At 41.9% G+C, this 16042-nt stretch overlaps 1 protein-coding gene and 1 pseudogene across 2 annotated transcripts in view; one reads left to right on the top strand and one right to left on the bottom strand.

The window, feature by feature from the left end:
- Nucleotides 1-561: 561 nt before the first annotated feature.
- LOC308337230 (large ribosomal subunit protein eL21-like) lies at nt 562-1038 on the bottom strand (annotated as a pseudogene). Its single transcript has one exon. The product of its transcript is annotated as a large ribosomal subunit protein eL21-like (transcript).
- Nucleotides 1039-8862: 7824 nt separating this feature from the next.
- The window catches only part of TRPC5 (transient receptor potential cation channel subfamily C member 5), a gene marked incomplete at both ends in the record, with an annotated part of 129366 nt that continues 122186 nt past the window's right edge, over nt 8863-16042 (top strand). Inside the window, one exon of the mRNA XM_080795175.1 lies at nt 8863-9240. Coding sequence (XP_080651301.1) covers nt 8863-9240 — 378 coding nt within the window. The remainder of the gene's footprint in view (nt 9241-16042) is intronic.

The raw sequence follows: 16042 nt of genomic DNA, 5'->3' as shown, positions 1-16042 counted from the left end.
CTGATTTACCACTGGCACAGCCATAGAAGTCATCTTATACAGCTTTCTTGATCAAGTCCTGTTTAAGAACTTAGAGTGACTCCCCAATGCCTATAAGATCAAGACCTATTTTCTCAACCAAATGCTCAGTATCCTCCAACTAATGGACCCAGCTTAGCTACCCCTACATGCTTTCCTCTCTTCCCAAACACTGCTATACCCAAGACAGTACTAATTCGAACCTTTGACTTCCATCCCCTTCCCACATATAACAGAGGTGGTTTCCCAACTCCCACATCTGCCTATCTAAATCCCACACAGCCTTTTCAGACCCAGCTCAGGTTTACCTCTTCCACATACTTTTCCTAACCACCTCCCCAAAACTCCAGCCAATATTGATCTTTACAATTTTAGTTAGTATCAGCTATGCTCAAGGCACTAATCTTCTTGTTTCTTCCTGTGTACCCCTAAAACTTATATTCCTAAATATTAGCATAAATAAACATACATACATTTATTTATTTATTTGTTTGTTTATTTATTACAGTCTTGAGGTCTTTTATTTTTCTTTTTTTACACTTATCATGCCATGAATTCATAGGGAATGAGTTCCAGTAGCTCAGGCTCCTTTCCATTGGTTCTCAAGAAGTTTGCTTCTCTGGGTGGAGCAGGCTGGTGCTTCAGTTGAACCCAAGTATTTTTCTCTTTGACTTCCTTCTTTTTCTGATCATTTTCCTTGACATGCTTCAGAAAGCTATCTCAGCTCTTTGAGTGCTTAATATGCTCAAAACATACATTAATTCTCTTGGCAAGAATCTCACCTTGTTTGTTTACAGCAATGCCAATGGCATGCTAGGTAATACTGTAGACTCTTCCAGTTTCGCTGTGATAATATTAATGGGGCATTCCATTTTGAACAGTGCCCATTCCCTTAATGTCCACAATATCACCTTTCTTGTAGATTTGCATGTATGTGACCAAAGGAACAACTCCATGTTTTCTAAAAAGCCTAGAGAACATGTAACAGGTACTTCTTCTCTTTCCCTTTGTGGTGGTCATTTTGGTGAATCACTGGAAGATGGCGATTCCTGCTGAAAGTGATAAATAAACTTTTAAAGAAGTCCTTCTGCCCCATTTAAGGATCATTTGGCCAATAAGCTCCTATGTGAACACTGTCACTTTAGATTCCAATGTGATGGGGTAACAGAAAGGAGACACTCATTTCTCATGGCATGTGGAATCTGGGATGAAAGACTTTTAAATACTTTTTTTTTTTAAAGACTTTTAACCAATTACACTGCCTATTATTTACTGTAATCAGTATCATCCCATTCTGCCTTTTCCTCGACTACTTTGAGGAACATCATGCAGACAAAGTGGTAATGAGTGTTGAGCAATAGATTTAAACTTCCCGATTCAGATGAGTGACTTGAGGGAGGCAAATATATACTTTTTGTTCATGCCTTCCCTCTGGTGAAATGAAAAGCATCAATTTAATCCAGCTGCCAACAGTTCTACATAACTCCCCGTGGACATCAAAGAGAAAGGAATAAAGAGTTGAGGACCTTACAGAAATAAAAAAAACCACATGTCCATAGCCATGAAAATGCATTATGGAAATGAAAGTGCCCACACTTTAGCACAGATACTATATATTTCTACTCTGCATTTGAAAAAGTCCTCTGTATCATAGACATTGTTGAGGTAGAAGAGAAATCTAGGTCATCTAGCACTGTCCAGTCAGACTTCTGATAATGATGAAAATGCTCTGTTTATGCTGTTCACTATGGTAGTCATGGGTCACCTGTGGTTATTAAATATTGAAATGTGGTATAATGCAGAACTGAATTTTTTATTTCATTCCATTTTAATTCATTTAAATTTACATAGCTACATGTGGCTAGCAGCTACTATACTGGACAGTGAAGATCTGGACCTTTCTCCACTCTGAATAGAAATTTCCTCTCCAGTTCCCCTGATCTCTTTGCATTCTCACTGAGGATCATATCCATGACCAACACCTCTAGTGACCTTATAATGATGGTACTTAAACTTGGCTGCGAATAATATTCACCTGGGGTACTATTCTTAACCAGCAGTGTGTGGTGGGGGATATTATGACCCAATAACGGGTATTTTTTTAAAGGTCCTCAGGCAATTCTAATGTGCAGTCAGATTTGAGAACCTTTGATCAATATGCTGATGACTCTCAACTCTGTATCACCAGATCTCAGTGCTGTGCTACACATGCTGACTAGATCTTTCCTTCCTGATTCCCTTCCAGTACCCCCCCCCAAAAAAAAAACCCTTAAACACCAATATATCTAAATGGAATAACATTATGTAGTATTGCCCTCACCCAAATCCTTCCAACTTTAGTTACTGGACTTATTTCTGCCATTTTGCTCTTTATTTTTTATATGTCTTATGTATTTCTTATTTCTCAGTTTCTTCATTATAGCCTTCTTTTGTGTTTGTTTGTTTGTTTAGTAACTTGTCATTCTGAATCACTTCTCATTTCCTATTCTATATATTTTTTAAGTAAATTCTACCCCCAACATGGGACTTGAACTCATGACCCCAAGATCAAGAGTCTCATGCTCTACTGACTGAGCTAGGTACACCAAGAGGGAGTCTTTTCTAAATGTTTTTAATTATTTTCTTAGTGGTTATGCAGGGGATTAAAATCAAAATCAAAATCTTCAATGTATAGCCAGCTAGTTTCAATTAATAACTTAGTTGCCATAGTATAAAAACTCTGTTCCTATGCAGCTCCATTCTTCCCCCTCTATGTTGTTCACAGCTTACATCTTTATAGGCTATGTGGCCATTAACATAGATTTATAATTTTTGTTCTATGCATTTGTCTTTTAAATCATATATAGAGGGGCACCTGGGTGTCTCAGTGGATTAAGCATCTGCCTTTGGCTCGGGTCATGATCTCAGGGTCCTCGATTGAGCCCTACATCAGGATCTCTGCTCAGCAGGGAGCCTGCTTCTCCCTGCTTGTGCTCTCTCTCTCTCTCTCTCTCTCTCTGTATCTCTCTGTCAAATAAATAAATAAAATATTTAAGAATAAATAATTTATAACTGGAAGCAGACCACTAGAATGATCATAATTCTAGAGAAGGGGAGACTCAGAGTCGAGAAAGATATGAGAGCTAAAATCGAACATTTGAAGGGTTGTCATGCAGAAGAAAAAGTTTTGCTCAGTGTTGCTCTAGAGAAAAGAACTAGGGCAATGGAATAGAAGTTGTAGGCAGGTGATTTCAGCTCATCATAGAAAAGCATTTGCTGAAAGTCAGCATTCACCACAGAGGTAAGAAAGTGGTGAGTTCCCCATTGGTGGAAATTTTCATTAACTGAATAATAACTTAACAAGAATATTGTCAAGGAGACTTTTTCATTGGGCAGAGGATTATTCTACATGACCTCTGAGATCCCCTGAAGGAGGTTCAAGATCTGGTCCTTTCTGGGAAAGATCAGTATTACTACATTAAAATTAGACAATTCCCAAAGTGGTACTATGGAAGGAGCCAAAATGCTCTCAAAATCATTACCCCACAAAATGCACATACATGCACACCCACACATACACACAGTCTTGCTCTCACCAGCCTACTCCTGTGCCTTTGTACATAAAATTTCACTTTAGTTACTTTTTGGATTAGGCATTTAAGGTTCTTCAAATGTAGTTGTTTTCCTAGAAGAGGTGTAACTTTAAGCCACCCAGCCATTTTCATCAGCTTCTATCATAGTGCCTAGTACATAGTCATTAAATCTGCTCATTATCCACCATTTACACTTGAGATTGTACAAGTTTATCAGATCAAATCTGCTTGACTTAAAGGGTTCTGAAAAGATGCAGAAGTGGATAGGTAAGCATGGATAAGGGTGAGAGGTCACAAGGGTTTCACTATTCAAGCTCAATCCTCATGGCACAGAGTTGCAAGCCATGCACAGATACCACATCCCACTAAAAGCACATTTTTTTTTTAGTTAGGTGGAAAGCAAGGCTTTCCTCCTCACAGACAAGGTCCAGGGCTGGGCAGTTATCTGGGCTGGGATTTGCGCTCTGGCTTTCTGCCCAGCCCATTGATTTAGCTCTTTAAATCGCATCATTTAAGCCCACAAATGTCACAGATCCCATTAGACACTCTCCTCTGGCTAGCAGCACAGAAAAGAGAGAACACAATAAGCCCCCTGAGGCAGTCTGTTAGACCATTCCTAATGTTCCTTAGTTGGTGGACTACATTGGGAGTGAGGTTCACTTGCAGATATGGCATAACGTGCTGGCTGGTTTTGTTTTGTTCAGTTAAGAAAACACCTCAAGGCCAGTGCATAATGATGGGAAAGCCAATCTCATCTCTTGGCTTGTGTTAATGGCAAAAGAGTACAATCTGCCAAGTATAAAGGTAAAGAGTGACGGGAAGAAATCTTCTCAATAATACATCCTCAAGAGATGCCAGAAACTCTGTCATTACCTATTTGTTCCCAGAATAATGGCAGAATAGGACTAAGAGCATATGAAGAAAGCATTGTTCTCAGCCTAGTAGAAGGCTGAGGCTAGAGCTGTTAAGTAAGGGTCCACTGGCACCAGCTGTGGAGAATGGAAGAGTGGAAGGCATTAGGCAAGTCATTGATGTCTACATAAGCCTACATGTAAACAGACAGTGCAGAGAACCCATTTTACATCATTGTCAATGAGTCGTGTCAACGTGGGCATGGATACATAAAAGAGATTCCCAAGCTCCCAAGACCACAGCAACTTTCCTCCTCAAGGAATCCACATTAAGGTGTTAATAGCTATTAGTCACATGATTTTTTAATTCCTTCCAGGGGTAGTTTTAGAGATGTAGTGCCTTAAAAAAAAGGACTGATTCCCTAATAGTACACTCTCAGGCAAACCTCTCGAGGAGATATTTTTCTCTAAGGAGAATACTATGAGGCTTCTCATAGCACAGCTCACTGGAAATGCAACAGACCAGATCAATTTCAAATGCAAGAGATGAAAAGTAAACCTAGACTCTGAATTGACCTTATATAATCCAATTATACTTACTTCAAGTCTAAAATTACCGTGATTTTACTGTCTTCTCTCTTCACTACTATAACCCACACATCTGGCACATAGTGAAAGTTCAATGAATGGTACTGCTTGTCGCCTTCACTATTACTATGATTAGCACAGGAAGCAGTAGTAGTAATAGTGCTGCCCTGGCACAGTGCCTGGGACATATTAAGTATTAAAACTCTACTAATTATTTTGTTGCACCAGCTCCTGGCACAGTGCCTGGCACCGGTTTAGTTAGTTCCCTTCCTTCTCATCCTGCACTAGGATACATTTGTCTTCAATTTATCACACAGCCTTGCCTTACAGAAGTGGACAAGATCTTCCTGCCGCACAGTGCCTAGCACAGCACCACCTGTGACACCATCTGAAAAGACATCTAACCTTTTCTCCCATGGTAACCTCTTAAGTGGCAAATGGACAGCAAGTATTTAAGATCATTTTTCCAATGGGGAAACTGAGGTTATGAGCTCTTGCATTGGAATTTTAGCTCACCTCTAATCCTTGTATCTTATTGTAGCCTGAAAACTATGCCCCCCCCAACTAAGCCATGATCAATCTTACCACTATTGTTCTTGTGTTCTATGGTGCCTGGACTACCCTCACATTTTCATATTTAATTCATCTTCCAAAGACAAGCTTAAGAATTACCTCCTCCATGAAACCTTCTCTGAGTTCTCCAGCCTTCGCCAAGCCCTGTCTGAAATTCCAAAGCATCAGATCAATGCCACACAATTTAATGCTTAATTCTGTGAGCAGGCCAACCCTCCTCAGATAGTTTGTATTTGTTAAACTTTAGTTTGTCGAGCACCCGTCATGTTCCAGATCCTGTGTGACTCCTCAGAAGGCAGGAATCAAGGTACTCCTACCCTAGTGGCAGAAAGACAAGCACGCAGTTAGATGACATTGGAGAAATGTCATCCAAGTACCAGTGGAGAACTCAGAGGGAGATTAGCTAACTTTATGAAGGTGTTGGGGGAAAAGTTCCCAGAGAAGGAACGCTGTGAGCAAGGTGGTGAAGCCAAGAAGGAATTTGTTAGGAGGAGAGTATGGGATGAGGCTATGTGTAAAGACATAATCATAAAAAGGCAACTTAGTGGGATGCCTGGGTGGCTCAGTTGGTTAAGCGGCTGCCTTCGGCTCGGATCATGATCCCGGGGTGCTGGGATCGAGTCCCGCATTAGGCTCCTTGCTCGGCAGGGAGCCTGCTTCTCCCTCTGCCTCTGCCTGCCACTCTGTCTGCCTGTGCTCACTCTCTCTGACAAATAAATGAATAAAATCTTTAAAAAAAAAAAGGCAACTTAGAGAGCACCACTTAGTATGGGTAGAACTTAGGGTGGGATGGAGAGAAAACCATGGAAGCTTTACTCATTCATTCATCAACTATATATCAGGCATCCAGGCATGCCAAGAACTTGGCTAGGTACAGGTGTTATAAAAACAGGACAGATGCAGTCTCTGAACTTGAGCTTTAAACCAAATTGGATAAAAGAGATGATTATCCAGTAAGACAAATATGTAACTACTAATTGTGATAAGCATTAAGAAGGAAAAGAATACAGTGTAGAAAAGAGTATGAAGGAACTACTTTAGACAAGGTGACTAGTGAGAGCTTCTCTGAGGAGGTGACATTTTGTTGAGGCATAAGAGATGAAGACAGCTGGAGAAGAGCATTCCAGGAGGTAATCAAAGCTTTGAGGTGCCAAAAAAGTTTGGCACATTGGGAGAATCAAAAGAAGTGTCATGAGACTAAAGAATAGTGGATGAGGGTGAGAAGTTGGAAAGGTAAATACAAACCCAGACCTAGGAGACCTCAAAAAGGAAAGTTGATTTCATCACAAGAGCAGCAAGAAACTAATCAAGGAGGATTAAAATGGATTCAGATGTGTGTTTCGTGAGATAAATTGGGGGTGGTGCGGAAGACCACAAAAAGGGAAGAGAATGGTCTGGATGACCAACCATAAGGTGGTGGAATGGTTTAGGCATGAGATGATGAACGCATGGACCTATTCTTTCATACCCTCCCAAAGTGACTAGCATAGTGCGAGGCACACTGCAGGCTTCCAGTGTGTTCACATTGATTAACTAAATAAATATAAACTGAATCAGGTTGTTGATTCTCTCTTCAGGAGATCACACTGTCTCTTTTTCCTCCTCCCTGTTTGTTTATAACATAGAAGGGGAGGCAGGAAGGCAGTCTACAATATTTTTAAACTCATTTGCTGTTTAGTGACAAATGCTTACTCTAAGTGCCACTTCCCTTTAGTCACTGCTGAGTTACTTGAGTGTAGCACAGGAAATATCAGTGCTTCTTGATATAGCCAAGCAGTACCCTGCTCTCCTGAGACTTGGATGCAGAGAAAAATTTGTCATTTGGGCCTGTTCAGAACAAGAGGTGACACTCACCTTCAAATACCAACTTCCCAGAAGATCACAAGCACATGAATTGCAAATGTCACTTGGTATAATATATGCTTCTTCCTTTGCCAAAGTGGGGATGTCATTACCTGGAAAAGTGAGGCAAATTTTTGTGGAAGCTTCATGTCTTCATCTTCTCTTCCATTCCAAAAGATGAGACAAGTGTCCCTTTATCACATTTCCATTTCCTTTTGCTGGAAAAACAGTTTGGTAATGAGACACTTAAATCGGTCCAGCCCAACTCAGCCTCCAGAGGATCTTAGAGGTCCCAGGGATGAGAGGGAAAGGAGAACCAATCACCTTATGAATCTGAGCCTCATCTTCTCCCTTGGGGAGGATAACCATTACTATCTCACAGGGCTAGTACAAGGAGTCAGTAAGGATCATGCATGAATTTGATCTGTAAACTACGAGGCAAGAACTCTATACTTTTATTCATTCTATACAATTGAAGGCAAAGACTGTCTTTTTCTTCTTGGTTTCCCAGAGAAAGTTAAACACATTGTAGGAATTCAATAATAGGTTTTACTTTAAAATAAATTCCATTAAAATCTGATTTTAGATGTGGTGCTTATAAAATAGACCATTCACTTCTCAGAACTGAATCAAATATATAATCAGATCCATTAGCTTCTTGGTTTCAAGTGGTAGAGGAAAAAAATCATGAATAGGCAGAGGGGATACTTGACTTTGGCCTATTGGAGCCAAGAGCTGTTCCCCAGTGAGCAGCAGCCAGAAGCAGGGTTTCAGTTAGCATGAAAACCAGATTTCAATCCAGAATCTACACCTGGGACAGCTTCAAATGTAACCCTGAAAATTAGCTCAGGCTCATGGGCCCAGGGCCTAAAGGAAACTGGCCAAAGGTAACTCCAACTTTGAATCATAAATCAGAAGTATTATCATGAGTATCTTCAGGCAGCAGAAGGGAAAGAAGGAATTAATTTGTGCCATGTTTTAGGAGGTTTACACTGTGCCAGTTGCTTTGATAATATATTATCTCATCTGACTCTCACAAGAGCTTTATGAGGAAGGAATTAACCTTTAGCACAGGGCCTGGTACACAGTAAGTACTAACTAAGTGATAACTGCTATTGATGCTATTAATATTGATAACCTTAATAATAATAAACCAAAATGCAGTGGGATTGAATAACTTATTCAAGGTCACAAAGCTGGTAAAGTAAGGATTTGAACCCAGTTCTTTCCCACCCAAAAGCCTGGGCTTTTTCTGCTATACCCCTTTGCAAGTAGAGAAAGATGGTGGTATGAAGACGGTTGATTTTCCAACCCCTTAACCAGACTTCCCCCATAAACTGGACACTTGAGAACTTTAGGCACCTAAGACTGTCTTTGGTTTCCCTCTCTCCCACTCAGGTTGCTAAATGCTATGAACCATGGCCCAACTGTACTACAAAAAAGTCAACTATTCACCATACAGAGATCGTATCCCCCTGCAAATTGTGAGGGCTGAGACCGAACTCTCTGCAGAAGAGAAGGCTTTCCTCAATGCTGTGGAGAAGGGGGACTATGCCACCGTGAAGCAGGCCCTACAGGAGGCTGAGATTTACTACAATGTCAACATCAACTGCATGGATCCTCTGGGCCGGAGTGCCCTGCTTATTGCCATTGAGAATGAGAACTTGGAGATTATGGAGCTACTACTGAACCACAGCGTATATGTAGGTGATGCATTGCTCTACGCCATCCGCAAGGAAGTGGTGGGCGCTGTGGAGCTTCTTCTCAGCTACCGGCGGCCAAGTGGAGAGAAGCAGGTAAGAGAAATCCCTATGGGCTGGGGAAACAGCTAGGAACAATAAGGCCCCAGGATCAGAAGCCTGAAAACTAGGGAAGGTTAGATAGGTTGGAGTTAAGAAACCCTATCTTGACAACCCTTTGATCTCAGAAATAGCATCAGTGATCTCAGGTGGTATCCTAGAGCTACCCTGTTTTTTCTACCTAGAGCTACCACACTGTTTTCCTCATTTGCCTTTTCCTTGTGAGCATTCGCCCATATACATTCAATACTTAGCAACCCAAGGGTGCCTGGGTGGCTCGGTCAGTTAAGCCTCTGCCTTCAGCTCAGGTCATGATCCCAGGGTCCTGGGATCAAGCCCCACATTGGGCTCCCTGCTCAGTAGGGAGCCTGCTTCTCCCTCTCTCTCTCTGTCCCTCTCCCCACTCATTTCCTCTCTCTCTCTCAAATAAATAAAATCTTTAAAAAATTCTTAGCAACCCAAAAGTGTACATTCCAATTCCAGAATATCCAAGCTCCTTCGACCCTTCCTACCTTCTGCTCTCTAGTTTCATTTTCTTCCTCTACTCAAAGGTTACATTTTAGAAAGGAAGAGACCAAACATAGATGTGGGATTTGTCCTCACTAGCCTCTTTCCTGGAGAATGGCAAAAGGCCTTTAAATGTGAATGCCTCGGTATAGATGCAGACACATACAGAGGCTCATGTATTTTCCCAGTACCTGTGATGCAACTGCATTCCACTCCTAAGTGTTTAGTGTTTTGCCTCTGTGACTCTCCTACTCTCCAAGGAACTTAAACTTAATAGTCTGGAATCATCTTTGAGTCCTTCCTTTTCCTGACCTTTGTGTCCAATCCCCAAGCCCTATTGTTTCTTCCTCCCCAATCTCTCTTTCATACTTTCTTTCCTCCTACCACTCTGCCTGTGCTCCTCATCACCTCTCTCCTAAACAGGTGATTCTCAAAGTATGGTTCCCAGACCAGCATCATTAGTTAGTATCACCAGTGCAACCTGTTAGAAATGCAAATTCTCAGGCCCCACCACAGACTGATGGAATCAAAAACTCTGGGGATGAGGTCCAGTACACTGTGCTTTGACTAGCCCCTCCAGGGGGCTCTCATGCACACTCAGGTTTAAGAACCACTATCCTAGACTAACATGAACATCTTCTAACTGGATTCCCTGCCTATAGAACACTTCCTTTATCACAAGCCATCCTGAGAAACAATGCTAATTTATTCTCCCCAGCACAACAATCCTGTCATTGCTGTCAATCCTTTCAGTAATTACAAGGTCATTACAAGAGAAACCAACACATGAAGTCTAACACTGTACCCTTCAGCAATGGTCTTTTTCAGTCCCGTCTCCCACAGGTTTCTCCTAAACCTCCCAAGTCAGACAGGTTTCTTCACTGCCTTTCTTTGGAGCATAGTATGGACAAAGAAAATACAGAGTCATCAACTCTGGGATACCATAATACACTAAAGAGCAAAAATAGTACAAATACAACTCCAAATTGCAAAGTACTCAGATAAGGAAAACACTTGACATCAAACCTTATGAGATACAACCAAAGCTTGTTTTAAGGGAATTCATAGCTTTACTACTTGCCTGCCCAGTTAAACTGAAAGGAACAGAAGTAAGTTAAGTGATAACTCATAGACTAAGCATTGGAATGGAGAGAGCAGAAAGACAGACAGTAGATTAAAAGTTCTTTGGGGCGCCTGGGTGGCTCAGTGGGTTAAAGCCGCTGCCTTCAGCTGGGGTCATGATCCCAGCGTCCTGGAATCGAGCCCCGCATCGGGCTCTCTGCTCAGCAGGGAGCCTGCTTCCTGCTTCCTCCCTTCTCTCTCTGCCTGCCTCTCTGCCTACTTGTGATCTGTCAAATAAATAAATAAATAATCTTAAAAAAAAAAGTTCTTTGAGTAAAGGTGCTGAATATCCCATTCTCCATCAGCACTTAATACAGTGCAGCTGTATCCCCACACTAGGAAAGTGCCTGTAATATCACAGGGACTCAATAAATACTTATTTCAAGAACAAGTAGTTCATAACAGTTCGTTTGCAGTCAGCACTGTGCTGAGAATGTTACACCACTGAGCTCATTTAATCCCCTCAGCAACTCTCTTAAGTAGACACTACTATGACTGCCCCTCTGAAAAATCGAGTAATAGTCGAATCAGTTGTCCAAGATCACAGTGTCAGAGCCAGGATTAGAACCCAGGCAACTGAACTCCTAAACCCACCTAATTAACCACTTGATTATACTGCTTCCAAAGCAATCTAAGTCTTGGGATTTCCAACACAGGAGTTCTGAGACTAGGGTTGATCAGTGAAGGATAGAGAGCTCTCTGGAAAGGACAGGCCAGAATTTGGATGAATAGCAAAACAGAGAGGTATAAACATGTTCCCTACTCAGTCTGTGTCACAATTCCCATCAAAACTGATTTGTTCTGTGCCCTATTTTCCCATAGTCCTGCTAAGGTCCTGGGTGATTTACTGTGTTACTCTGAACTAAGGCTTACCCAGATACTTTGCTCTATGATGACCTTGCTCAACTCTGAGACTGTGTAGCCATTAGCTCTAACCTTCCATTGACACCAATTACATGCTACTATGTATTATTGGCCAGCAGTTGACATCAATTGCATGCTACTATGTATTACTGGCCAGCCTAGTGTAAATGTCTTATCTCTGTAACTAGATTTTTTCTTTTTCTTTTTTTAAAAAAAGATTTTATTTATTTGTCAGAGACAGAGTGAGAGAGAGAGAGAGAGCACAAGCAGGGGAAGGGACAGAGGGAAAGGGAGAAATGCTCTCCCTGCTGAGCAAGAAGCCCAATGTGGGACTCCATCTCAGGACCCTAGGATCATGCCCCGAGCCAAAGGCAGATGCTTAATCAACTGAGCTACCCAGGTACCCTAGATTGTTTCTTAAATGTCATAGTCTAGTGCCTAACCATTTCCATGTTTCCCCAATAGTACCTAACCCAGTTCCTAGTATATAATGGGTGATATATAAATATTTGCTGATGGATAAGAAGGAATTACATTTATCCCTTAGAAAAGTATATGGCTAGCTGATTGAACAAGACATCCTGGACTTTCATATTCAATCCCATTTATCCTCATAACTGTGGTGAAAGATAGGAGAGCACAGGGGAGTTTCCAAAGAGGAGGCTAGCAATACCAACCCTATCTGAGTTTTGAAAGTAGGCTATGTCCTTATTTGGTGGCCCCCTTGTCCCCAATCTTTCCTGTCCTCTGGAAAACTCTGAAGAAGAAAGGCACCAGTAAACCTACTCTAAAGTACAATCTAAGGCATGACCTCCCTCAAGAAAAGCAGTGCTTAACTCACAGGAATGAACCACTAATGGTGAAATGTCAGGCATATGGAACAGGGGTGAAGCTGTTTGGGACAGGCTGTCTATTCCCAAGATCCTTTCAGACATGCTGTCAATGTAAGACCTCCTTTGTCCATACTCCAGTATCACACCATATGTACAAATGCACAAAGCCATCAGGCCACCCCCAAGTCTTTTCTGAAAGCTTTCTCTTCCCACTCTCCTCTCTCTCCCAACCCCCACCACCAGCCTCTGCTAAATTTTATTTTCTCCCATTGCTCTGACAATCGCTACAATAAGTCATATGTCAGTAACTATAACAACAGGCTGCCACAGTGCTGGAGTTCTGCCTTTCTGGGAGATAGAAACAGGATTTGTTTACCTGGAAGCAATCGGGAATGTGAGCAAACGTAGGCTTCCTGAACGTCCATGGGTCCAGCTGGGTAGGCTACTCTCAGAAAGGCACACCTACCACACACAGATTCCAAACACCTGGCCTTTTTCCTGGGTCCTCCCCCATCTCGCCAAGGGATGGGCACAGCTGACCTCCATCTGGATTGGGTGGATAAACGAGTGTCCTTTTTGGCTTTATTGGGCAAAGAGTTTGGTCTCAGGCTAGCAGTAAGAAACCCTCTGCTCAGCCCACCATGCTCTTCCCTGTCTTACAGCCTATCAAATGTCTCAGCAGTCTCAGGCTGACACTGGCTTTGAGGATCAACACTCACTTAGAAATCTGCATTTTTAATAGGAACCAAAACTCAAAGTAAAAATGGCGGTGCTTTTTCAGAATTTCCTGCACCAAACAAGTATAAGACTCGTGTGTGTGTGTGTGTGTGTGTGTGTGTGTGTGTGTGTGTGTGTGTGTTTGGTGTTAGTCTTTTGTCTTCTTATGTGTGTGTTGTTCTGAGGTCTTGCTGCTCTGGAAATCTGACCCCCTTGGCAGCATCCACTCCCTGACCACTACAGCCTATTTCCTCAGTGGCAGATTTTGTGATTCCTTGGGATAAACATTCTTAAATAACTCACAGAATTCAAAACCTTTGTACCACAGAACATTTAACACTCCCCTATTTCTTATACATAAAGCCCTCTCCCTTTGGCCCACTGAGTCCAGGAACCACTAGAAGAACATCAGCAGCCAGAGGAGCCAAAGCAACTACAATCCAGAGCAGTCATACTTTTGTCTGGTCAAAACCAGCTCAAAGATTAATCATTGCGCATACAGAGAATTTGTCAAAATACAGATGCCTGACCCCCTACAAAATCAGAATCTTGGGGTTTGAGCCTGGGACCAACATTTTAATAAGCCCACCCTCGCCCATTTCTAGGTAAGAGGCCTATGACCCTCTCTGTATTTGTTTCCTAGGACTGCCTTAATAAATTTTCCACAAACTGGGAGGCTTAAAATAGAAGAAATACATTCTCTCCTTGTCCAGGAGGTCAGAAGTCTGAAATGAAGGTACAAACAGGGCTGGCTCCTTCTGGAGGCCGTAGGAGAAAATCTGTTCCATGCCTTGGCTTATAACTGCATCAATCTCTGCCTCCATCATCACACACAGTTCTCCTCTGTGTCTTTTCCCTGTGTCTTTCGGTCTTGATCTCCCCCTCCTTTCTCTTATAAAATACCAGCCATTGATTTAGGGCCCACCCTAATGCAGGATGACCTCATTTTAACGTGACATCTGCAGACCGTTTTTCCAAATAAGGTCACATTCACAGGTACTGTGGGTTAAGACTTGACAGTATCTTTTGACAGGATACCTTTCAACCCACTATACTCTCTATGAGGAATACAAGTCAGGTAAGTGGTTTTCAAATATTTTCAGAAACAGAGCCTTTAATTAAAGGAAATCCTGCCCAGATGTAAAACAGACAAACAGACCCACGCAGAGCTGGCCTGGTTTATGTGCATATCAGGGCTCAAAGCCCTACTTGTTCACACACACACACGCACACACAATCCTATACTTCCTTGGCCCCTAAGGAGCAAGCATAGCTGGAAAACCACTCATCTCAAAGACAGAATGACAGACTCAAATTCAGAGTTTGAGGTGCTAACCAACTTGCAGCTAACAGGGTGACCTTGGGCAAGGTACAAGATCTTTTACACATGTCCAGTTACAGAATCACCCTATGGCTTAGTTTCCTCATATATAAAGCAAAGCTGATGATACCAGTCCCTACCCAATCTGGAGTAGGAAGAAAGAAGAAAAAGATACATTAAAGTCTTTTTAAAAAAAAAGTGTAAATGCTAGACAGAGGTCAATGGCTGTTATTATTGGCTTCATTCCATCAATTTGACTTAGCCTGTCATATTGTGTGGAGAGACCAGCTGGCAAGTGGCACACATCACAACAAAGCACTAGTACAATGACAGAGAGAGAGGCTGGTGAGCAAGCTGGCCCAGTTCACAGATTACCTCCTTCTGCCTGGCATTGATGACAATGGTCTTCCTTCTGCTGTTAAGCAAGCTGTATAACCTTGAAGTCATCCCTTCTTGTTCACTGGTGTCTTTAAGGATTGAAGCAACAGGGAGGTAGAGCTGCTGGCCTCTCCATCAACAGCTCACCCAAAGAATTTTCTTTCTTGGCCATTTGCGTCAATGCAGGCAGGCGGAAAGAGACTAAACCAACCTTCTCCCCAAGGCCCACCCCTCTGGGCTCTGCCATAATTACTCATTTGTCTGTGGCAGATGGCTCCAAATTAAAACTGGTCTCACAGATGAGCTAGTGAGATTAAGTTTCAACAACACTGATAAGTGTTTGTGTTAAGATTGTAGAAAATCAGCAAGAAGACTTTCCATTTACTCCCTTCTATCTGACTTATGGTCTCAGGGAGAGATTGCACAGTGTGGAGGGGAACACTGAGGGCCTGGGCAAAGGTGACTAGAGCCCAGAGAGGGGAACTAAAGAGCCTAACCTCTAAGTCTCAAACATTCAATAAGAGAGCAGAAAGTAAAGGGAAGAATGGTAGAAGTCACCCTCCTATTCATAGACAACCTAAAGTGGTAGAAAGAAAGTAAGCTTTGCAGCCAGCCACTTATTAGATGTGTTTCTTTGGACATATCAGTTACACTCTCCAAATCTTAGTTTCTTCATCTGTAAATGGGAATGACAATGGAGTCTACTTCATAGAGGTAAAGTGAGATTAAATGGAATAATGCGCATATATTACTTAGAACAGTGCCTGACACATAGCCAATACTCGGAACGGGTAGTTAGTATTATTCCTACTCCTATTAGTTTGAAACCCTGCTGATATCACCTTCTGGTGATAATCTCATGTAACCATTTTTTCAAAAATGTGGTAAGAACCCACTTGTAAGAGTTCGGACTGAGTGACCTTGACAAAGCTATTTACACTGATTGAGCATCAGTTTCCTTATCTATATAGTGGGGATAATGATACTGTCTACATCACAGATTGTTGCAAGATTTAAATGAGAATTATTTTTTAACATTTGGCATAATTTGTGGTAC

This window comes from Martes martes (genome assembly GCF_963455335.1).
Source record: "Martes martes genome assembly, chromosome: X".
Taxonomy (NCBI): domain Eukaryota; kingdom Metazoa; phylum Chordata; class Mammalia; order Carnivora; family Mustelidae; genus Martes; species Martes martes.
This window is presented reverse-complemented; position numbering and strand designations above follow the sequence as displayed.